Source organism: Tachysurus vachellii, chromosome 6 (genome assembly GCF_030014155.1).
Source record: "Tachysurus vachellii isolate PV-2020 chromosome 6, HZAU_Pvac_v1, whole genome shotgun sequence".
In the NCBI taxonomy this organism is placed as follows: domain Eukaryota; kingdom Metazoa; phylum Chordata; class Actinopteri; order Siluriformes; family Bagridae; genus Tachysurus; species Tachysurus vachellii.
The window spans coordinates 12,412,641-12,436,858 of NC_083465.1; the positions used below are offsets into that span (position 1 = coordinate 12,412,641).

General features: G+C 37.1%; 3 protein-coding genes across 4 annotated transcripts; all 3 read right to left on the reverse strand.

Annotated features, from left to right (window-relative positions):
* Nucleotides 1–3,189: 3,189 nt before the first annotated feature.
* mrps26 (mitochondrial ribosomal protein S26) lies at nucleotides 3,190–5,620 on the reverse strand. Its single transcript, XM_060872278.1, has 4 exons — nucleotides 5,234–5,620; nucleotides 3,759–3,905; nucleotides 3,549–3,672; nucleotides 3,190–3,458 (listed from the first exon to the last, which is right to left on the reverse strand). Exons 1-4 carry the CDS (start codon nucleotides 5,452–5,454, stop codon nucleotides 3,327–3,329), a joined length of 624 nt encoding a protein of 207 aa, XP_060728261.1. The 5' UTR covers nucleotides 5,455–5,620; the 3' UTR covers nucleotides 3,190–3,326.
* Nucleotides 5,621–6,677: 1,057 nt separating this feature from the next.
* On the reverse strand, nucleotides 6,678–9,788 carry neff2 (neuronal intermediate filament family member 2). The gene is made up of 3 exons (XM_060871363.1): nucleotides 8,702–9,788; nucleotides 8,039–8,163; nucleotides 6,678–7,901 (listed from the first exon to the last, which is right to left on the reverse strand). The coding sequence occupies exons 1-3, from the start codon at nucleotides 9,653–9,655 to the stop codon at nucleotides 7,841–7,843; spliced, it is 1,140 nt and encodes a 379-aa protein (XP_060727346.1). The 5' UTR covers nucleotides 9,656–9,788; the 3' UTR covers nucleotides 6,678–7,840.
* A 770-nt stretch (nucleotides 9,789–10,558) lies between these two features.
* On the reverse strand, nucleotides 10,559–23,427 carry si:dkey-33c12.4 (uncharacterized protein LOC560112 homolog). Of its 2 annotated transcripts, none has more exons than XM_060872281.1 (18): nucleotides 23,409–23,427; nucleotides 22,799–22,842; nucleotides 22,539–22,620; nucleotides 21,821–22,011; nucleotides 17,214–17,297; nucleotides 17,050–17,118; nucleotides 16,655–16,843; nucleotides 16,406–16,555; nucleotides 16,189–16,258; nucleotides 15,998–16,088; nucleotides 14,398–14,539; nucleotides 14,205–14,309; nucleotides 13,797–13,887; nucleotides 13,556–13,679; nucleotides 13,380–13,454; nucleotides 13,045–13,147; nucleotides 12,349–12,452; nucleotides 10,559–12,143 (listed from the first exon to the last, which is right to left on the reverse strand). In XM_060872281.1, the coding sequence occupies exons 2-18, from the start codon at nucleotides 22,829–22,831 to the stop codon at nucleotides 12,029–12,031; spliced, it is 1,818 nt and encodes a 605-aa protein (XP_060728264.1). In that variant the 5' UTR covers nucleotides 22,832–22,842; nucleotides 23,409–23,427; the 3' UTR covers nucleotides 10,559–12,028. The 2 variants fall into 2 exon arrangements, with proteins under 2 accessions (XP_060728264.1, XP_060728263.1); XM_060872280.1 differs by having other exon boundaries at nucleotides 23,283–23,422.
* Nucleotides 23,428–24,218: the final 791 nt, after the last annotated feature.

Consider the following 24,218-nt stretch of genomic DNA (forward strand, 5'->3'; position numbering starts at 1 on the left):
CAATGACTCAAATAACTTATTAATAAAGTCATTTGGAATGGCAACGAAAGCATTCTTGCAGGACATTCGGAGTTCATCAAGATTCTTTGGTTTGATCTTCAATGCCTCCTGCTTCATCTTACCCCAGACATGCTCAATAATGTTCATGCCTGGTGACTGGGCTGGCCAATCCTGGAGCACTTTGACCTTCTTTGCTTTCAGGAACTTTGATGTGGAGGCTGAAGTATAAGAAGGCGAGCCATCCTGCTGAAGAATTTGCCCTATCCTGTGGTATGTAATGGGCAGCAAGAATGTCTTGATACCTCAGGCTGTCGATGTTGCCATCCACTCTGCAGATCTCTCGCACACCCCCATACTGAATGTAACCCCAAACCATGATTTTCCCCCCACCAAACTTGACTTTTTCTGTGTGATTCTTGGGTCCATGCGGGTTCCAATAGGTCTTCTGCAGTATTTGCGATGACTGGGATGCAGTTCAATAGTTGATTCACCGGAAAGATCAACCTTCTGCCACTTTCCACAGTCCATCCTTCTTGCAAGCTGTGGGCCTTGGCAAATGCAACACTATTTTTTAGTTGTCTTCTGTCTAATGCTGGTTTCTGGTGACCAGTTGTTATGTACAGTTGTGTTCAAAATTATTCAACCCCCACTGAAATTGATTGTTTTGGTCGGTTTGACATTGATTATGATCATTCAGTCATCCTGCTTACAATTAAATCAAAGAGGCACATGTAGGTCAGACAAATATAACATAACATTTATAATGAAATAACCACAAATGTCTTTTCTGAGCTCACATCATTATCAGTTTTATTCAACCCCCAAGTGACATTCAATCTTAGTACTTAGTACAACATCCTTTTACAGTTATAACAGCTTTTAAACGTGAAGCATAGCTTGACACAAGTGTCTTGCAGCGATCTACGGGTATTTTCGCCCATTCATCATGGGCAAAAGCCTCCAGTTCAGTCACATTCTTAGGCTTGCGCACTGCAACTGCTTTCTTTAAGTCCCACCAGAGGTTCTCAATCGGATTTAAGTCTGGTGACTGCGATGGCCACTTCAAAATGTTCGAGCCTTTAATCTGCAACCATGCTCTAGTGGACTTGGAGGTATGCTTGGGATCATTGTCCTGTTGAAAGGTCCAACGTCTTCCAAGCCTCAGGTTTGTGACGGACTGCATCACATTGTCATCCAATATCTTCTGGTACTGAAGAGAATTCATGGTACCTTGCACACGCTGAAGCTTCCCAGTACCTGCAGAAGCAAAACAGCCCCAAAGCATGATTGACCCCCCGCCATGCTTCACAGTAGGCAAGGTGTTCTTTTCTTGTTCTTCCTCCTCCAAACATAGCGTTGATCCATGGGCCCAAACAGTTCTAATTTTGTTTCATCAGTCCACAGAACACTATCCCAAAACTTCTGTGGTTTGTCCACATGACTTTTGGCATACTGCAGTCGACTCTTCTTATTCTTTGGGGACAGCAAGGGGGTGCGCCTGGGAGTTCTGGCATGGAGGCCTTCATTACGCAGGGTGCGCCGTATTGTCTGAGCAGAAACTTCAGTACCCACATCTGACAAATCTTTTCTCAGTTCCTCAGCAGTCACACGGGGACTTTTCTCCACTCTACGCTTCAGGTAGCGCACAGCAGTCGAAGTCAGCATCTTCTTTCTGCCACGACCAGGTAGCGTTTCAACAGTGCCCTTTGCCTTGAATTTGCGAATGATGCTTCCTATGGTGTCTCTTGGTATGTTTAACATCTTTGCAATCTTCTTATAGCCATTGCCCTTCCTGTGAAGAGTAATCACCTGTTCTCTTGTCTTCCTGGACCATTCTCTTGACCTCACCATGTTTGTAACCACACCAGTAAATGTCTAGAAGGAGCTGAGTATCACAGTCATTTTAAAGCTGCCTAATTGGTGCTTATTAGGCTTTATTGCTGCTCCCTGATATCCACAGGTGTTTTCAATACCTGATTGAAAACACTTCATTGAACCTCTGTTCTTCAGAGTGGTAGTCTTTAAGGGGTTGAATAATTATGTCAATGAAGAATTCACAAAAGAAACATTTACTACTGTATTACAAAACTAATTGATGTCATTTTAGTTGCATATGGTTCTTTAAGAAGTCCTTGTAGGATTTCATTCTGAATACAATTACAAATGTACACTAAATTCCCTAAAACCATTTACAGCATTGGGGGTTGAATAATTTTGAACACAACTGTAGCTCTGCTGCAGTTGAAAATGGGCTGGCCCTGGACTGTCGAACCAACAAACTGTCCTCTCGAACAGTTGTCTTACGGGGTCTGCCGGACCTGGGCCTGTCATGAACTTTACCGGTTTCTTCAAATCTTTTTCTTATCCTCTCCGCTTGACGTTTAGATACATTAAAGATGTAGCAGGAGACAGGAGACTTGGTCTTCAGGCTCTTGATGATCAGCACTTTGGTCTGTGGTTGAATCTTTGACATGCTGTCAGAGGTCAGGATGCATTTCAAATGAAGGTTGGGTGTGCTGGGGTTCTTCTTCTACACACCTGGATATGTGTTAATTACAGTATTTCACACAGGTGACACTCTAATCTGTGATTGGTTGAATCCTTTAAAGATGTGACAAAACTTTTGTCTAAGCAAAGTCTGACCTTTCTGCCATAATTGATTAATTAAAAATCAAGGCATGATAAGATTTTATTTTGGTAAAATAAGCTTAATCTAGAGGCCTTTGCCTTTCATATAAGCCACTTCTGATTCCAAATGATCAACTAGAAGTCAAGTTATTATTTGTTGTTCCTACAACTTAGTTTTTATGTATGACTTGTACTGTTTCTGGCACTTTGTATAACGCCATCGCACGTATGCTTTAGTGTTTTACGGCGAATTTCTACAATAAACATGTGTCTATTAGTTTTATAGGATCAGGAGGAAGCTGCATTATTTCCAAATGCACATTTTGCAGAATTGGTTAAAGACAGTCTAAATTGAAAATACCTTAGATGAAAAGCTGGTTAAATAGTTTAGTTGCATACATAGGAAAGCCATGAGTGTGTGCAGTGAAGCGAGTCCTCAGGATTTGTACACCCCTCAGAAACAGTACCATATGCTATAGCAGAGTTTCCAGGTTCATTAGGGACATTTCAAAAATTCACACGTTAACCACAATCGTTTCCACACAAAAGACGCAACATAAGTGAAACACAGTTTAACGTTTACTTAAGAAAACAAAGTAACATCTTAAAGTGGACACTTAAAGTTAGATAAGTTTACCAGAGCAAGTAAATAAACATGGATAATTTTCAGTCTCTCCTGTGGTTTTCATCAATCTTTCTTATTGCAGCACAGTTTGTTTGACCACTTGTCCTTCTTTATTTATAGCAAAGTTGTAGTTTTTAGGGTTGTCCAATGCCTCCTCAATCCGCTGATCCAGATTTTCCAGTGTAATAAAGTTCTTTGCATCTTCCTGAAAATTAGATCATTTAAAGGTAAGTGTGTTTTTCACATATTTGCCTCATTTACACATATTTGCATCTTATTTGTCTAATGTTCCCACCTGTAGCTGAAGGATTTCTTTCTCTTTTTCTTTTATGTAATTCTCAAGCTCTTGTGCATGCAAAATTACTGCCTCTTTCCTCTTCTGTTCAGCAGCTGCAGTCTCTGCCTGCACACGCAGCTCACTAGTGGGCACAATATGCACATTTAATCAGTGCTGAAAAACATGACTGCATGCTGTGAATGTTTTTATCGTATTTAACTGTCTCACCGTATTTTTCGTAATCTGAGGTTTTCTGCATCGTTCCAGGCCATTAAGGATCTGTGTTCATCAGCCTCCTGTTTGGCTCTCTCTTCTGCTAAAGAACCAGTCTCTTCCTCATAGCGCTTCCTCAGCATCTCCTCTTTAAACTGTAATCTACACACACACACACACACACACCTCATCCTGAAATATCTGGAAAATATCTGTTATTTGGCCTTGACATAGAGTCAGAAATCAATTAATCATCATTTATTATGAAGAGCACAGTTTCATTTTTAACTTCAATTTATATCTAGATGAAGTAAATCATATACATGGTCCCCCATTTCTTTTCAAAGACCAGAAATAATTGGACACATTACCAGGTTGCTGAACTGAATAAATGCTTAAGTAAATGCATGGTGTTTATGATTCAAATGTAGTGAATTAACAGATGAAGTGATGTATTACATTTATTGACAGCTGCTCTTTTCCACAGCAAAAAAGTTTGTGTTTTGTTCTAACCCTGAATACAGTTATCAGTATTGACAAATATAGCATTTGGTTGAATATTTTAAATATCCACTTTCTGAAATCAGATATCCGAAGCGATCACTGGGTGCTAAGTATCTTCTCTAGTGATACTGTGCCACTTTAATTCAAATGTACTGTATTAGAGAACCAAAATGAAAATACATCACAGTCCACTTTTTGAAGTATGGACCAAGCAATGAGTATGAACATTTAAGAGGGTAATAAGAATGGATTGGAGTATCAATGGAACACCTACTGTGTGCCAATGATAGAAGCATATCCTGCTGCTATGACACTGTGTTCATTCTAGTATTACTGCACACGCAATATTGTTTGAACATACAGTATTTACACTGGTCGGCGCTGTTTATGTTTGTTGTCTTTTTTGTATTGTCTTGTAATTTTTGTCTGCACTGTCTTTTGTCCTGCACTGTCGTGTCTGTCTTGTCTTGCACAGCTTACACCAGGTTGCACAGATGCACTTTATGTAACTAAGACTTACTTACTAAGTCCTTATAGCGCTGTCTTTGCTTTTATGTAGCACCCTGGTCCTGAAGAAACATTGTCTCATTTCACTGTGTACTGCACCAGCTATATATGGTTAAAATAACAATAAAAAGCTTCTTGACTTGACTTGATATCCACTGTTCTCCATTCAAGCAGACAACAAACCGCTACAGAAGCTTCTATCATCACAAGCACCACAAGATTCCATTTCTAACAAGACGTAGGCAGTTTATTCATCTCCTTAGGAACAAGTTGAACATTACAGAGTGTCTGTGTAAAACGTATGCTCTTCTGAGAATGACTAAAACTGAAATATAAGCATGTTGAAGGGTGTTATATCGCCTTTGGGCTTTGTATAGGTCTGCATTATATCTAGTTTTGAAGGTATACATGCAAGATAACAAGAGAAAACAGACAGCATGAGTGAGTGAGGTAGCATGCTGCTGTGTGACAGTCTTTACCTAAGTGCCCTCATGATGAGGTTGTACTCAGTGTAGCGCTGCTTCAGCACCACCATCTCCACAGGGTCCACCGGGGGCGGGGTCTTGATTCGGCCCGCTTTGGACTTGGCTTTCGGGTCAGTGCGAGACTTCCTGCCCCGCACACTGTCCATCACAACACCAAAACGAGGGGACAGTGCAACAGAGACCGGATTACGGCTCCGAACTACAGCTGAAAACATCTTACACTCCTATTGTCTGTTTGAATAAAACTCGCTGATGTGGTGTATGCGGTCAGACCCGAATATAAACAGAGTTACTACTAAAACAAACACAGCTCTGTAACATTGAGACAGGAGGTCGCCATGTTCAAGACCTTTCGCAGAGGAAGTGCTTACTCTTCTTCTCTCTTCTTCTTCAGACTGGGCAAGTGGAAAGGGAAATAAGTGTAATATAGTGCCGTCTATTGGTCAAAATGTATCATTGCGAGATGCACTGAAAATGGTGCATTTGTGCGTTCAGACGGTTGTTGGCGAAGCACATCATCGTTTGTGTTTATTTTAGAGTACCGTCATATGTCACTAAACAATTTCAGCTCTAAATAATCACATTTTCTGTTTAGAAAAACGAAACGGGGGAAAAAATAAGAATAAAAGTGTTGGATTTTATATGTGAGCTCATTCGAATGATCCGAATCATTTAAATGATCTGAATCATTCAAAAAACCAGAAACACCATCAGTTCCCATGAATCCAGATTATTTTCTGGTAATAACTTGCTAAATATACATAGACAAAAACACAAATATTCAGACTGATCAATTTGTTAATTACCAAAATTTTGCTTCTGATTAATCCCTCATATTTTGCTTGAAGAAAAAAAGAAAAAGAAAAAAACACTGTCATGGAAAATCTCTTTAAACAAAAGATAAACAGGTTTTATGGTGCAAAAAAAAAAAAAATCAAAATTATAGAAAATGCAAAGTTTCTGCATATTATATCTGCAGATTATCATCCCAAAGGTGTTTGTAGAGTTTTGAATGATCGCCCACTAAACCTTTGTATGCAAGGACATTTATAATTCTGCCACTTATATGTTTGTTTGAATCCTTACTTATACAGATAACTGCATTCTAATTTTTAGGAGAATTGTCTCTGATCAAAGACATATTTTTTTTAGCCTTTAGGTTAAAACCAGGTGAAAACCAGGCTATACATGGTAAAATATTCTTATACTATGAATACAGGTTATACATGTTTAAATATTCTTATATAATTAGGATAAATATTTCATATTCTATCCAAACTCATCAGTTCTAAATATGTCAGGATTAGTGTGTGTGGGATGACATGCCCAATACTGGATACTTACTAAAATTGTATAATAAATAGCATTATTTGAATTATTACTACTGAGAAATACTGCACTAAAACTATTTAAAAACAAAACAAAACAGGAGATACAATGATTTTTGTATTGTTTTATTCAGTGGGTATTGTTTTTAGGAGCAGAGGTACAGGCTACAGAACATTACATTACTGGTGCCGGTTACTTCTCTGCTAGTTGTTTGACCCACGAGCAGTTGACTTAGTTTCAGTTTCATTGATGAGCAGATGAACAGAAGCAGATGAGAGCACATAGATTCCCTACTGTAGTGTTTGATAAGGATAAACACAATTCTTCTATTGATGATTCTTCAGTAACAATATTTGACATTTCTAGTCAAGATATTTCTATTAAATCAAAGATTTCTTTTATTACTGAAACAAGGACTGCTCACAGTACTAGGATGAAGACTAAAAGTTATCTAGGAATAAGAACAATAAACAAATGAGGTTCTACAGCTCGGAATGGCTTGACAAACCATTCACTTGGTTTACACTTAATACACTTTCAGAATCAGTGTGCAGAGTAACATTCTGTTGGTGGATATTGGGTCAGAACTATGTCACTACCTCAGTACAATGATAGTGCCTAATGCAAGACTGGTTTTTGAAAAGAATCCACCTTCACAAACGACTGGTTGATAGTTTGAGCAGAAGGGACTTGATCACCAGTCATGATTAGCACTTAGAGAAGAACTGTGGAGTGACAATTCACCACCATAAATATATTAAACTCCAACTGGGCAAGTGCTGAACTTAGTGTTCTCTCCATGGTGGCGTTGTTTCATTTATAGTGTGAAGAAGAAGGGGAAAGATCCTGGTTTACCTCTTGTGTAACACAAGGGCTCATTTCTCTTTAAATCAGTAATGTGAATATATGGTTAGGGGTCATAATATGGGGTTAGGTCTTAGGTTAGGGACAAGATAGTTTGAGGTTTGGACAATTAGTATTAGAATTAAAGATGGAGCGATGGAGTGGCTGCAGACCTTCATTCCAGCCAAACAGGGGTCACACCTTAACAACAGTTTTGGTTGACATGAACACCTTACAGCCGGCTCTTTGTGGGCAAAATTGGAGACCCCTGGGTAAGAGGCAAGTGTTTTATCCCATTGTTTTAAATATTCTATTAGGCTAGAACATTGTGTTAAAGGTCAAGATTTACATGGTTTAATGATAATAAAGGATCAGCATTGGAGGGTTATGGTAGATGGAAATTTAGAGAGGGGTTTAGAAGGTTAGAGTTTATGCCAGAATAGGCAGAGAGCAGTACGTCAGCCGAATCTCCTCCCCCTCAAGCAGCTGCCTGTTAAAATATGAACAAAAGTACAGAAAAAAAATCAAAGAGAGCACAAGTAAACATGAAGCACTCCATTTAAATGATATGCTGTGACTGATTTATTAGTAATATTAATATGGGAGGCTGTGGGAGTATTGTATTACTTGTATGCTGCAATTTCAATGTCCAGGGCCATCTTTACGTTCAACAGATCATGATATTCCTTCAAGTAGCGTGACATCTCCTCTTTAGCGTCAGCAATATCCCTCTCCAGATGACTTATCCTCCCCTACAGAGCAAACAGGAATTACAAATACTAATGAATATGCTGCAAAGCAATGACCATCCGTACCACAGATACAAACATGCATGCAGGCAGTCAAACATGCAAAAAATGCTCATATTCTGGAATATTTTATATGCAGAGAGAGAGAGAGAGAGAGAGAGAGAGAGAGAGGGAGAGAGAGGGAAAGAGAGATAGAGAGAGAAGGAGAGAGAGAGAGAGATCTACAGCCCATGTAGTGAGACTAAAGTATTTCAGTCCTTTATCAGCACAGCAGTAAATTAGAATGAGTCAGCAATCTGCCTCAGGAGCTATGCACAATACACTAGCTTCCTTTTTATTTTTTATTTTCAACATTGTGGCAGAAAAAAATATTTGTGTTAACAAGTGCTTTAATTGTGTGAAGTAGCCATATTGCTCTGCTACAGCACTCTGATCCATTAAACCACTTCTGTCTAAATCACCTGGATGCCATATTTTTGGTAGAGAACTATAATGTGTGTGTATAATGTGTAATGACCTCAGCCAGTGATTTGTAGTGTACCTGATACTTGGCAACCTCCACACTCTGTGTCTCCTCTAGTTCTCTGAGCTGAGAATTTAGAGAGTTGATAACACTCTTCAGAGTTTCAACCTCGGTGGAGCAAGCCAGCAGCAGCTGACGGTGCTTGGCCGTTTCCTCACGCACCAAGCGCACAGCCTCCTGCTGCTTATCGGCTACTTGTGCCACGTTGGCCGCCTTTCCCTGGTACCAGGTTTCGGCTGTTTGCATGTTGCGCTTGGCCAGGTTTTCATACTGTGTACGGATCTCTCTCAGGGCGGCTGAGAGGTCTGGTCTGCTCACATCTGGCTCTGTGGTGAAACTGGACACCTGCAGCTGCACCTTCAGCCCCTCCCGCTCTTCTGCAAACACCTGCTTCAGAAAGGCTAACTCCTGCGCCAAAGAAACCACTCTCACCTCAGCGTCACAGGTTAACATTGCTGTCCTGTCTGCCTCATCTTTTGCACGCTGCAGCTCATCCTCAGCCCACTCACGCTGGCGCACCTCCTCCTGCCATCTCTTTTCCAGCTGCTCCTGCTCCACTCGCAGCTTGTCTTTGCGCACCTTCATGTGTTCCTTGTCCTGGGTCTCATGGTGCAGCTGCTGGCGAAGATCCTGTGCCTCTTGTCTGAATAGTTGCTGCAGCCGAGATGGCTGAGTCTGCATTACCTGCAGGGCTTCCAACTGCCCCATTAGCATTCGATTCTGCTGCTCCAAACAACGCACCTTCTCAATGTAGGAGGCAAAACGGTCATTCAGCCCCACTAATTCTTCTTTTTCCTGAGCTCTCACTCCCAGCAGCTCTGTACATACCACACTCAGCTCATTTGGCTCCCAGTAGCGCAAAGGCTCTGACTTCAACAGCCGCCGTGAGGGAGTGAAGGACATCTGGGAGAGGCGGTAGGGGCTGGAATGGTTGTCCCAGCGCCGGATCAGTGAGGAGGAAATTAAACTCATGATGATGAATTTTTAAGTTACGTTTTTTTTTTAAAAATAACGTGGAGATTTTTTTGACAAAGTTTTTCTTTTAGGTCCCCCTTGTTCTGCACACCATCGATGGAGATGAACCGGCACTGCACCAGTTCAGAAATACTGCGTGCAGCAGGCTTTATATGGGACACACAAGCAGGAGCTCACACACACACACACACACACACACACACACACACACACACACACACACACACAGAGCATCATTTTAGCCTCAGCCAATAAGATGCTCAGCAATAGTGTAGGTTGGTCTTATGTTTCACTGAGAAGCATGAGAAGAGAGGGCAGGGTTCTTATCTCTCACAACATAGTAGAGAACACAGAAAACTCAAAACGACAACATGTATGCAATTTAATGCAAATAAATATTATATATTATTATATGAGCGGTGATTAGACACGTCAGTATGCTTTTTTTGTTGTTTTGTAGGTTAACCAAAAATGTATCCACAGTATTGCTTTGGGGACATGACAGCACAGTGGAGCAGTGGGTAGTTTGGCCAGATTACGTCCTTTTGTCCTTCCCCAAAAATAAACCAAGATGTTTACTGAAGTGAATGAGTGAATACTGATATTTCAGGTGTCTATGCCTGTTTAGGAAAGTGGCAGATCAACGGTTAATGCTTTGAGCTATTGATCAGAAGGTCATGATTCCCAGTAATGCCATGCTGACATGGTTGTGTCCTTGACCAAGACCCTTTCCCCACAACCGCTCAATTCTATCTTGTCTGAATAATAAATCACCTTGAATAATAGCATCAGGTAAATGCAAATAACATATCTAGAATGGATACCTGGCACAGTGAAAGACTATTCATTTCTACCTTTTGATTAAATTTCAGTGTTCCATAAATATCAGAGACAAATTGATTTCAGAGGTACCATGTGTTTATTATTTATTTATTTATTAAAGACAGTGTGCATAATGTAATAAGGGCTACATATAATGTAAAAAGGTGCACATGTTGCCTAATACTTACAGAACAAGAGAAACTATGGTTATTTACTTATTTGGGTGTTTAAAATGGACATGGTATTGAATGTTACTGACAAGTCTCTCAGGCACTGGGTTTTTGCAGGGTGGTTTAAGCCTCTAGCTGTACACTTATTGCCCATTTTATTCAATTCAACTTACACCTTGGTCCACTTGGTAAACATACAGCCATCACGCTTGTATAGTTAGACATCACTCTTTTTATCACTCTTATATAAATAAAACTTAGAGTAAGTAAGTAAGTTAGAGTGAGTAAGTAAGTAAGCTCAGGGCAAGTGGAAAGTGGAGTCTGCTAACATGGTTGAATCCATCTATGTTTGAATTAGTGCAAGAGATCAAGCAGCATTTTAATAACTTTCTAATTATCATTACCATTAAAACTATGTGTAAACCATTTATTTTATGCCTAAAATAATACTTGGATTAGCATCTGGAAATTGTGTGCTGTTTTTGACTATTTTCAACTAAGATATTTCAGGTGTGTGTGTGTATAGATTTCAGGGTAGATTTCTAGTGTGTCAGTTAACATTATAATCAGTTCAATGCAACTACAAAGTAATCTTTCATGTAAGGAGCCTTACAGAACAGCAGGAAGGATCTTTATAAAATTTATGCATGCTGTTATCAAATTTCTTTCCTTTAAAATCAAACAGCTTAAAAGTAATGGAAAACAGAAACAAGCACAAAATTCATTTAAACAATAAAGGAACAGAGACAATTCGATTACAACAATCAACATGCACAGAATAATGTATGCAACCATAAAGACAAGCTATAATAAAGAGAACAAAGGAAAACATTTTCTGATGTTTATTACACTTTAAAAAAAAAAGAGAGAAAGAAAATCTAGTGTCCAGTAGAATAGTAATAAGGCTCTTGAAAGGTCTCTTAATCAAGTAAATAATATAGATTTATAAAGGCAGGGAAAATAGCTAAAACCTTCTACTTAAGATAAACCAAGACCCAATACTTTCTGGTTTTGAATATAAAAGTACAGAAAGAAAGAATGTTTTTTGTAGAAAGAATGGCTGTACTAATTCAGGATTCTAACAGCAAATGAAAAACATAATTAACCATTCTAGTGAATATAATTGAATATATATTATATTTATTTATATATATATATATATATATATATATATATATATATATATATATATATATATATATATATATATATATAAAAAATCATAATCCAGTTAGTTAATAATTTGATAGCGATTGTAACTTTGTTTATATTGCTATGTATTTGGTTATTTGTTTAGCTGATAATGGTCATTAATAAAAGTGATATGAGAAACGTGGATTAACGTCAATCTTACTGCTAGCAATTCTATGTCCCCCTATCACTTAACTTTAGACAGATCAATGCCCTTGTGTTCAGGTACATGGCGATAGAGGCACCGGTTATTCTTGATACAACCTGTCGTCCTCCAGAAATAACACTCATCAGGAAACTTACTGCACAAATGAGAAAGAACTCATTAGCAGACAAAATATTTTACACAGCAAATACTTGCAGAGACATCATAAGAAAATGAACTGAAAGTTTGTACAATACAGATTGCCAAAAAAATTACATTTATTCAAAATCGGCACTGACATAAAATGATAAATTACTTTCTAAAAATTCAGAGTGAGACAACAAAATTGTGTGTTCACTTACTTTACTTTTCCTGCATCTGTTGTTGCAGTTTTGGATACACCAAGATGTGTGTGGATTCTGTCAGGATAACGAACTGCAAGACAAGTCCCTGCTACACGAAAGCCCTAAAACAGACACACACTTGAGTACACAAACAAATGAGACACAAATATTCTCCCATCACCAGTCATGATCTACAGCATCATGCTGAGAGGACATCTTTCAGGTATGTTAGCTGCTTTGCGCATCCCTCGCTCATCAGCAGTAGGATTTAAAGCTTCTGTGCAAAAGTAGTTTTTGTCTGAATGCAAAAGCCTGTTAATTCCACAACCAGATATCCAGAGAAAAATTGGTGGCTTTCATGTAGATCAGAACTGAAAATTGGGCACAGTGTGTTTTCTCCATCATATCCCAGTTTCAAATTGGTTGAGAACTGTACTTTTGCTTCAACCCTGCAGAAGTTATATTGCGAGCTCATACTTCCAGCAACAATAATTGCTCAGTCACAGTCTACTCAGAATATTTATCTTTAAGCACTGCAGTACTAGTTTGTTTTCCATTATGGAAAGTTGACACTATGTGACATTCCAAGCCATTCTGTAACCTCATGTAAAGTGTACTGTAGATGCATGTCCCTGTACCTGGCAGTTGTTTTCAGACATTAAATGGTAAAAATATACATAATCACCCCATAAACCAAAACACAAAAACACTTACATTCATTTCTTTGATGGCGCTCTCACAGTTCTCCTTGTTGGTGTAGTTAATAAAAGCACAGCGTCTTGTTGGCAATAATCTTACACTATGGACTGGCCCAAAACTATAAAAATAATAAACAAAAAGAACAAACAGCAAATCCATTAATGGTAAATTCAACATAATTTTGAGGCACAATGTTACCACTATTGTCACAAATAATTCACTCAAAGAACTACATTGTGCTTTACAGTTAACACAGAGTAGAATTTTGCATTTCTGGCAGGCAAAGAATCCATTTTGCAAATATAAACTAGAAAAAGGTGGCCAGTGTGCTCGAGATTATGACAACTTACTTGCTGAACAGCTCACAAAGTCTTAATTCTGTTAAAGTAGGCACAAGATCCCCAACCCAGACTGGAAACAGCTCTCTGCCAAAGCACACACACACACGAACACACAATCAGAACCATTACAGATAAAGCCAAAGTGAATCACTGACAAGCATGACTCTAAAAGAGCAGACAATTACCGGTTAGGCGGTACAGCTGTGTTGACTTTAGGTGGGTTCTGGGAGACATTTTGGAGTAGGACTTTTGCTGGTTGAGTATTTCTCTCTGGATAAACTCTTACTTCTTTAGCGGCTGCCATATTACCTTAAGTCAAAGAAAATGCGACAGGAAAAAAAAAAGGAACTTCAGTTTAAATAAATAAATATGTTTGTAAAATATTATTTGGGGAAGAACGGTGAGTGAAAACAGACAGGGTATTACCATGTAAACCAGAGAGTGCTTCTAAGGCTTTTTCTACTGTTCCATGTATAATCAGAGCATTTGAACTTTGCTCTCTAGTGTATCCCATATCCTGTAGATAACATCAAGCAAAAAAAACATTTTATCAAACATGTAGCAGGCAAGTACAAACGAGGTATATTCATTTGTCACTATTCTATGAAGGAGGAAGGCCTTTCAGTTCATGTACAAAAACTATTATGTTTAATGGTATTTTAATAAACATTTTTGAATCAAAACTATTATATTTGAGCCTAGTGATCTCAATCTTTGCTGATGGAAATTCACCAACCTTTCAGACAGTTATTTTTTAACTGTCTTTTAAACCATACAGCAAACAAGGGACACTGCACAATCCTTAACTAAAGAACCACCCACAGTGTTACTTACCATTAACTGCATTATCTGTACCCTCATGAGCTCTTGAGCAGCATCAGTACAGGAGCTGTCAAGCTTTAAAACTTCCTTATAGGTCAAACAAGCCTCATAGTATCTCTAAGAGGGGGAAAAAACATTAGCATGCGAAGAGGGGTAAATAAAAAAAAAAGTTAACATTTCTGTGCAGTGTCAAGATATAATTTACCTTAAGCCCAACTAATGCTTTCCCTTTCCTATAGAGTCCTTTAATCCATGTGGGGTTCAGTGAAAGAGCAATATCTGCATCTATTAAAGCCTTCCCATATTGCTGCATTTTCTCATAACAGAAAGAGCGATTTCCAAACAACCTATCAAGGAGACAAGAGTAGCAAAAATTATCTTTAACTTTTAAATATAAAGATACTTTTTCTTATTAATCTACACTCAGCACCCCATAGTGACAAAGTGAAAACAGAATTCTAGAAATGTCTGTAAATTTAAAAAGAAAAACCTGAAATATCACATGAACACAAGTTTTCAGGCTCTCTACTCAGTACTTAGTTGAAGGACCTTTGGCAGCAATTACAGCCTCGACTCTTTTTGGGTATGACGCAACAAGCCTGGATTGGGGGATTTTCCGCCATTATTCTTTGCAAACTCTCTTAAGCCCTGTCAGGTTGGATGGGGACTGTCAGTGGACAGCCATTTTCAGGTCTCTCTCAAGATGTTCAATGGGGTTTAAGACAGGGCTCTGGCTTGGCCACTCTAGGTCATTCACAGAATTGTCGTTATGTTGGAAGGTGAACCTTCGGCGCAGTCTGAGGTCCTAAACGCTGTGGAACAGGTTTTAATTAAGGATATGAATGAACTTTGCTCCACTCAGCTTTCCCTTAACCCTTACCAGTCTCAAAGTCCCTGCTGCTACAATCCCCCACAGCACGATGCTGCCACCACCATGCTTCACGCCGTGTCTGTTTCCTCTAGACATAACATTTAGAATTGAGGCCAAACAGACGCTTGTTCCTTAAAGTGGCTTTTTTAGAACTGAGGACAGGCTTCCACCTAGCCACTCGGTGGAGGGCTGCAGTGATGGCTGTCCTTCTGGACCTTTGCTCCATTTCCACACAGGAACTCTGGAGCTCAGTCAGAGTGACTCTCTGTTATGGCCCTTATATCAGTTTGGCCAAAAAACAGCCCTTGAAAGAGTCTTGGTTGTGCCAAACATCTTCCATTTGAGAATTATGGAGGCCACTGTGCTTTAGGGAATCTTCAGTGCTGCAGAAATATTGTGTAGCCTTCCCCAGATATGTGCCTTGCAACAATCCTGTCTGAGCTCTGCAGTTTCTTTGACCTCATGGCTTGGTTTTTGCTTTGACATGCATTGTCAGGGTGTGGGGCCTTCTTTTGAGGTGTGCGTTTCCAAATCATGTCAAACCAATTTACTTTACCACAGGTGGACTCAACTTAAGGTGTAGAAACATCTCAGCAATGATTAAAAGAAATGGGAGGACCTGAGCTAAAATTCGAGTGTTGTTGTAAAGGGTCTGAATACTTACGTACATGTTCTTTTAGAATTCTGTTTTCACTTTGTCATTATGGGGTACTGAGAGGCTGCAAGATTACAAAATCTGAATACTTTCTGAATCCACTGTGTGTGTGTGTGTGCGTGCGTGTGTGTAATATATATATATATATATATATATATATATATATATATATATATATATATATATATATATATATATATATATATATATATATATATACATATATATATATATATATATATATATATATATATATAAAAAATTAAAAAAGTTACTTACTTAACCTCTTGAGGATTGTGCTTTATAGCATCAGTAAAATACTTCACAGCCATATCCAGATTTCCTGTTTGAGCATATTTATTCCCAATCACTGGGAGGGGAAGAAAAAAATGAAAATGGACCACTAAACAACATTAAAATGAAAAAAGCCGGATATCAGAACAGAAATATTTTCAGGAATATACACACACCTGCCAGCTCCATGCTCCTTGTAACATTATCCTTTTCCGGTTCCTCTGATGCCTCCTTTTCATTAACATTCTGTGGATAGACGTGGTTTATAAAAAATGTATACTATTTACTTAAAATCATCCTAATCACTTAAGTTGACTAGTGTCTGACTGAGAAAACTGACTAATTGTAAATTGTAAAAACAAGTTACATTTCCTAAAATGTTATTTTACAAACCTCAATCTGAGGCTCTTTTGTATTTTGTACTGTTTCATGCTTCTTGATGTTTCCAGCTTTTTTGTCTTTCCTGTCAGGTTTAGGTTTCTGCTCAAGTTTGCGTTTTGCGATGGCTGCAGCATTGGTCACAAAGCAGCTGCTCATATCAAGCTATTGAAACACATTGCGGATTATGATTGTTAGATACATGTGCAGGTGCTAAACAGACTCTTATTGAAAAGGAGACACAAATGCAGAAAACATGCCAACCTCCAATTCATCAGCCTCGCTCTCTTTATCATCATCATCATCATCATCATCAAAACTGTCACTGCTCTCTGTGACTTGTGAATTGCACTGTGGGTCAGGATCTGGGAGTACACTGTTATTTGTTTTTTTCTTACTTTCACACTCTCTTTCTGTAGGTTTAGATTTAACTGGAGCAGCAGAAGCAGCATCCTATGGTAAGAAAAGAAAATATATATATATATATATTCTTTAGACTAGTGTGTGTGTGTGTGTGTACATACACACACACACATATATACATATATATACACACACACACTAGTCTAAAGAATATGGCATTAAAAAAAGGCAAGAACAGGTGAGAAATATTGGTTGGGTACAAAGCCCTTATAAAATATTTATTAAACTTTTCATACCTGTTTGGCACCATCTTTCTTCCCATTTTCCTTTTCTATTCTTTCTAACCGACGTCTCTCTCGCTGCCTCTATTGTATACCAGAAAGAGTAACTTGTAACTTGAGTAAACATTTTCAATCCCCCATTAAGATTAGGGTACATGAGGATGTAATGTTTACATTACCATTTTCTTCTGTTTTTTCTTTTGTGTTTTTTTCTTAAGTTTTTCTTCTTCAGCTACAAGTTCTTTAGCATTTTTGGCAGCCTCCTAAAGGGCATAAAACATGCTTTAAACAGAAATCAATACTTTTGTAGACAACAGGTTTAGGATATGTAAGAAATAAAAAATGTGTTGTGTAAAAATAAGACGATGATGGTGAAGATCTTAATGAAGAACAAGAAGTTTATTCCAGCATAGCAGTGACAAAATACCTGACGTACTTTGGGTTCATCCGAGTCAATAAAAACCCAGAGCAAATCCTGCTCAAGCATTATATACAGTTTTCCCTTTTGGTAATTTAAATGAAGTTACGCTTTGAATGTGTATTAAGTGTAAGAACTGAATGTCTCCCAAATGGCTGGGCTACACCTTGTTGTCTAGCTGATTGTCTTTAAATGTTAATCATGGTCACGTACACCTTGTCTTGGTATTGTTACAATTGTTATCAACCAAGTGGTCACTTTAAATGGTAATCGCAGTCACGTAGACCCTTTGTTCGTGGTGATGTATAATGTCCTGCTGCCATTCCCATATTTATAATTGAATCAAGTTTATACGTTTAGAGTCCTGAACGTATTACCTTATGATACTTAAACTTTTTTAGGAATGAGCTCTTTTAGATGTGTACCTTGGAGTGGAATTTGGGTGCAATTTCTGTAATTTCTTACAGATATCAAAAATTAGACTTAGTTGAAAATTCATAAATTACAACGAGTTTAACCTAATCATCTGTTCATTCAAAAACGAAATGCTTAAATGCTGATTTTCTTTCTTAACCCTCCTATTGTCCTCCTATTAGGGCTGGGCGATATGTCCGAAAACTGTATCACGATATCAGTGTTTCATATCGGTCGATATCGATAATTATTGAACTTTTTATGGCCCATTTAAAATAAGGAACAAAAATATTACATTTAAACATTTTTATTTTAAGCTAAACCTTCCTCTTATCGTAATCCCTTCAGTTATGAAGACAGAAATGTCAACAACCAGGAAATCTCAAATAATTATAATGTAAACGTAAGTCTAAAGTCACAATGAACACTTAACAATTCTCTCTTAACATTTAAGGTGCAAAATGAAAGAAAATGTAAGAAATGCTTAATAAAGTGTAATAAAATAGTGCAAAGTGTTCAATATAAACAGAGAAACCCAAGAATTTAGTGCAAGTTTAGTGCTAGGAAGTTCACTAGCTGTTCACCTTCTGGTGAATAAAGTGTTTTAAAATATGTGCAGTGTTTTGTAAACATAAATAAAACTGAGGTAGACTGAGATACATCTGTAATATAAAAAACAAACCTGATACAGTACAGTAACATTGTTTGAAATATAAAACCTGCAGAAATATGAAAAAGTAACTCAAGTTATTCTTACTCATACTTGAAGTTGAACTATTCAGGTATATTTTCGTAGACTTATAATTAGGGCTGTAGCTATCGAATATTTTAGTAATCGAGTATTCTACCAAGAATTTCATTGATTAATCGAGTAATCTGATAAAATATATTTTTGCTTAATTAAAGAGCAATATTAAATATACAAGAGAAAATAAGACTGGTCTCTTAAAATGAACAACTAATTGGTTTCCTTTTTTAGAAAAATCAACTTTTTTTAAATGTATATTATGCAATGCATACAACAATATTTTCTATCAAAAATAAACATTTAGATATAGCCCATTGTTTCTCTGTCTGTACGTGTACTGTGAACAATGACAAAGTTGACTGAGAAGAATTAAGTACATTTAAGTGCCAAACATTCTGGGTTTTAAATGAACCCTTTTCTGAGATGCAAAAACAAAAAAATAAATTATAAAAGTATCAAAACTAAGGCATACATTAAAATAAATAGTAATAATAATACAAAAATACTGCCTTTAAGTCATGCAACTTAACTTTCAGAACTAAAAGGTTCAAAATCTACAGCTCAGGCATAACAAACCTTTACTGTCTAATTTGGAATGCTTTGTGGTATTTAAGAGGCAAAAAACATGAACAGGAACTTGGACCTAGAGGACATGCAGGGTTTCACACAGAGTGCTTTAAGCATATATATATGTATATATTAATCAGAATATAAAAGTCTCTCTCTCTCTCAATGTGTGTGTGCTTTAAAAGTCTTTAAAGGAGCATGTGGTTGCAACAAAAAAGGTAAATATATCAACATACTCAGAATTGAGGCTTGCCCTGCGCTTTGAAGAAATGTTTCCTTTGGACATTTTCTGTCGTTTTCTCCTGTTTTTTTCTTCTCTTTGACATTGTTATCGCGCCCTTACATTTTGCAGCCCGCAAGCGCCCTCAAATCAAAAGACCGCTAACTCCTCGCGTCTCCTTCCGCTTTTACGTAAGCTCGTTGTCACACACGCGCGCGCACATACACACAAAATAATTGCACAAGAAGGTGACGTGAGCTTTAAAATGAATTAAATGAAGCTTCGAGGCAGAGGAATTTGCCTTGAACAATTTTTGTAACCGAGTTACTCGAGGAATCGTTTCAGCCCTAGTTATAATATCCAAAAAACTGCCATACTGGCGCGCTGACTTTTCCTCTTTTATTTACAATTTCCTCGCTCGCTGCGGCTCATTTTCTGCTTATCAGTCGCCGGTTACTGAAGAGGAATCCAGCACGAGACAACGATATGGCGCAACCAAACATGATACTGTTACATGATTGGCTGTTAGTGTTACTCCCCAAGTTGCTAGGTTACCAGAGAGTGAGTGCCTTTGTTAATGCAACCAAACGTGCTTTGCAACCTCTGTTTCCTTCCAACGAAGAATAAAAAATATCGAACGTCGTATCGAGCACATTTTATATCGCTATCGATCACGTGTCTATCGCGATACATATCGTTATCGTTTTATCGCCCAGCCCTACCTCCTATACAAATTAGGAGCGCTGAGTCAACTTGACCTTGTCTGTTTTGACTGCTTATAAAAAATGAAGTATATATGATAGCCTTTTTTTTCACCTTTTTAGTCAAACTTGTTTCCAACATATTAACATATATTTTGCAAAAAAAAAATATATATTTGGTATAATAAACCTTATCTTTATACAAAAATGCCTCATTTTTTAGTAAAGAAAAAAATATTTTGAATTATTTTCACTATAGCGGCACAAAAGTTAATGCACAATTACAGGCTGGTATATTTCAAGGGCAGGAGATTGCTTTGAAACCATTTTGACCATTTTTAATGTAAGCAAATAATAAAACCTATTTTTTCCAGGCCAAATTGACTTGAGTGCTTATAAATCAAAAATTCTACAATTATCACCATTCTGTGTGTAATATCTATTTTACACTTGTAATATGTATTTTGCCCACCTGATGTCATCTGATCAACCAACAGGCTACACACACACACTGACACACACACTCAAAAACATGCCATAATTTCATCTGAATAAAACTTTGTTTACCTCCTTATGTTTTTTTTTGTTATACTTAATTTTTGAGAACGATAAACCTTATGAAATTTTGCCATGTTTTGGGTAAAATAAGCAGAAAATTATTAAATATTATTTTGGATAACCACTGACTGATACATGTCAAACATTACTCAACATATCTCCAGGCCAAAGCTGACTGATGCAACTAAATTCATAAATAAAAGAGGGAAAACAAATATGATTTGAATATGAAAACACAACGTGTGTGTGTGTGTAATGATTGTTAGTAGAAGAAGAAGAGAAGAGAAGATATTGTCCCCAGCTGGACAAATGCATCTAACAAGTGTGAAATATTTACAAATGAGTAGCTTTTGTTTTTTCTGGAGGCCTAATGAATTGCAATGCCCAATGCTTGTGTGTGTGTGTGTGTGTGTGTGTGTGTGTGTGTGTGTGTGTGTAGCATTTCAGTAGATATTTTGCCCTCTGCTAGGCAAAGGCATATCAAAAGTGTGAAATATTTACAAATGTTTGGCTATTTTTTCTTTTCTGGAGGCCTAATGAAATGCCCAATTTGTGTGTGTTTGTGTGTGTGGGGTGTGAGTGTGTGTTTTGGGTGCCTGTGTTAGTGGACATTTTATGTGTGCATTTTTGTGTCTGTATGCATGTTCATTGTGCTGAAAAGGGCAAAAGTGTGACCTATTGCCCCACTAAATGTGGCCGGGTCAAAATGACCCAAGCTGTTCCAAAACGCAAAGTATATATTGTTCTGAACACATAGTTCAACGAAAATAGACAAAATGAATTTTGCTTGCAAAGTTCATAATTTGGAACAATCCTGGTAAATTTCAGGCAAATATGTGGAAGAAAACTCAAGTTATGACACGTTAAAATCTTCCAGCCAGGTCAAAAAGACCTAGGGAAAATAGGAAGGTTAATGTTTGTTTCACATTTTATCACAAGTTTAAAACTTGTAAACATCAACATCTCTCTTGTGATTAAGGCATATACCAGGTCATTTTTTAGGCTTTGCTTATTAAAAACACAGTTGCTTTATATCCTTTATCAAACACACAGTAATCACACTCAAGTAAAATTCTTTGTATGTTAACTATCAGTTTAACATTCATATAAAGTATGTATTCTATACAGGGCATGCAGGTAATAATCAAAACAGCACTTACCTCAGGTGTGATGCATTTCACTGTTTTATAATGCGTTATTGCAGGAAGTTGTTTGAAAATCCCTTTATCTAGAAAGTTTTGAGCAAAGCCACAATATTTGTTGTTTTGCCTGCCATATTCATCATCATCATCATCATCATCATCATCAGTCAAATCCTCATAACTGTACATATGATCTTGGTAATCCAGCCCTGAAAGACAAACATTACTACTGTAGAATAAAAAACCAAAATACAAGCATATAAAAATATAATATTTTTCTAAAGCTAAATACATCTCTTGATTGAGCAGACGTAGTAGCAGGGTTACAGATATGAGAGAAAGCATTACATTTGCTAAATGTTATGAGAATGTGCTCCATTTATCTTATCTATGGAGCTGGTTTAAACAGAAACATAAGATAGGAGTTTAGGCTGTGTGACCCTGAGGCTCTAATTCAAGATACAGAGTAGTTCATAAATAAGATCATAAATTTAAACCTGAAAAATATATATATATTTTTAAAACTCTTATTAATTATTTTAAAGGTATCTTGTGTGACCACCATTTGTTTTATAATTCATTTACAATACAATTACACAGTACATTCAGTAATCAGAGTTTCTGACTATTCTAAAGGCAAAAAAAAAAAAATGGCAATCAGTACAACACCAATAGTTTTGTTCTGTTAGAATAAAGGACAAATAAAGACTGACTGTGAAAAACTGTAAAAGCTTACCGAGTCCAGAACCATATCCCAGGGCATTAAATAAAAGTTCGTATTGTGTAGGTTTTCCATTAATTATGTCGACCACAGCTTCCTGTAAAATTGATCAGGTATCAAGTCAAGAAATAGAAAGAAAAGATTATGTAACATTTTAACAAACACAACAGGCTGATCTTCAGGTAAAACACTATGGAGTCCAGACGCTATTGTGTTGAAAGCCACGTTTAAACCAGACAAATAATAGGGTGAGGCGTTGAAAAGGAAACACTCACGTGGGTCTGCATCAGTCGTGTGTTATCAAGCATGCGGAAATAACCTGACAAAACAAATGATGAAAATGAGCAGTAATGAAAACACAAAAACCATACAACTTGATTTCCACAAGTTAAAGTGCTATAAATTATATAACTAAATAACTATAATAGCTAATTAACTTGTCTCAACCTGTTGGCTGGTACCGCGCAAGACATTCCTTTGTGTAGCTAACAAGCTAATGTGTTAGCAAGGGGAAAATATAAACAGCTAGGTTTCGTTACAAAGAAATCCCAATAAACCAGACTACTTTTAATAATAACAATAATAATAATAATAATAATAATACTACACAAGATTGACTTCAGTGTTAATTCTGAAGTCTTACAGCAGCTGTGCAGTACGGTTTGATGATATCTCATCCTGCCGACACTCTCAGTTTCACAGCTAGCTAAAGTTTGGGAAAAACATGTTTCATCATGAAAACAAATAAATTATACTTACCAGGAGCGTAGCCAATACGTTTAGACATTTTATATTGTATATAGATGTACAGATTTTTACTAAATTTATTATTTAAGTGTTCATAAATCAAATGTTTTTTAGAAACATTAGAAACACGCTACGCACATTTCCAACTGCCACCTCACTCCTTAACCGAAAACCTCCCCAATGCGCATGCGCACATCTTACACCGAAAATAGCCTGTTATGCTTTTAGCTGGATCAAACAGACCTACAAATTATTATTATTATTATTATTATTATTATTATTATTATTATTATTATTATTATTATTATTATTATTATTATTACACCACTAGGGAAGGGGCTTGCTTGGATCTCAATACAGCCTTAATTCTTCATGTTATGGATTCCACAACATGTTGGAAACAGTCCATTGACATTCTGGTTCATTGATATTACTGTCACACAATTCCTGCAGATTTTTAAGATCACTTTCATGCTGCAAACCTCCCATTTTACAACATCCCAAAGTGTCCTACTGGATTCAGATACAGACCACTGGAGAACACTGAACTCATTGTCATACATGTGAAAACAGTTTGATTAGATTTTGCTATTAAGTAAATAATTGTATTACTCAAATAAATAATATTACTCAAAAATTGAGTAAATCAGAGTATTTCACCACCTCCACCAGCTTGGACTGTTGATACAAGGCAGACTGAGATCTACATAACTGTATGAAAGTGTATTTATTATAGTTAAATTGTATTATTGGTTTTTCACCATAATTACATATATTTTATCACAATGTTAACCACAGACGGATACATACATATTAGACTGCATTTTCTGTTTGAAAGAATATATAAAATACACTGATATAGGTTCCAACTAACGGTTAAAAGTGATATTCGCGGATATGGCAACCAGTACTGTGCGTGTGTGCGTGCGTGCGTGTGTGTGTGAGAGA

Excerpts from the sequence above, each read along its gene's own strand:
- mrps26 (XM_060872278.1), bottom strand. The coding sequence starts at position 5,454 with ATGTTTTCAGCTGTAGTTCGGAGCCGTAATCCGGTCTCTGTTGCACTG. Across the intron at positions 3,906-5,233 it reads CTCATCATGAGGGCACTTAG|ATTACAGTTTAAAGAGGAGA; the intron begins GTAAAGACTGTC and ends GTGTGTGTGTAG. Across the intron at positions 3,673-3,758 it reads CTCAGATTACGAAAAATACG|TGAGCTGCGTGTGCAGGCAG; the intron begins GTGAGACAGTTA and ends TGTGCCCACTAG.
- si:dkey-33c12.4 (XM_060872280.1), bottom strand. The coding sequence starts at position 23,310 with ATGTCTAAACGTATTGGCTACGCTCCTG. Across the intron at positions 22,621-22,798 it reads CACGACTGATGCAGACCCAC|GAAGCTGTGGTCGACATAAT; the intron begins GTGAGTGTTTCC and ends TCAATTTTACAG. Across the intron at positions 22,012-22,538 it reads GGGATATGGTTCTGGACTCG|GGCTGGATTACCAAGATCAT; the intron begins GTAAGCTTTTAC and ends TTTGTCTTTCAG.
- neff2 (XM_060871363.1), bottom strand. The coding sequence starts at position 9,655 with ATGAGTTTAATTTCCTCCTCACTGATCCGGCGCTGGGACAACCATTCC. Across the intron at positions 8,164-8,701 it reads TGGAGGTTGCCAAGTATCAG|GGGAGGATAAGTCATCTGGA; the intron begins GTACACTACAAA and ends TTTGCTCTGTAG. Across the intron at positions 7,902-8,038 it reads ATTGAAATTGCAGCATACAA|GCAGCTGCTTGAGGGGGAGG; the intron begins GTAATACAATAC and ends ATATTTTAACAG.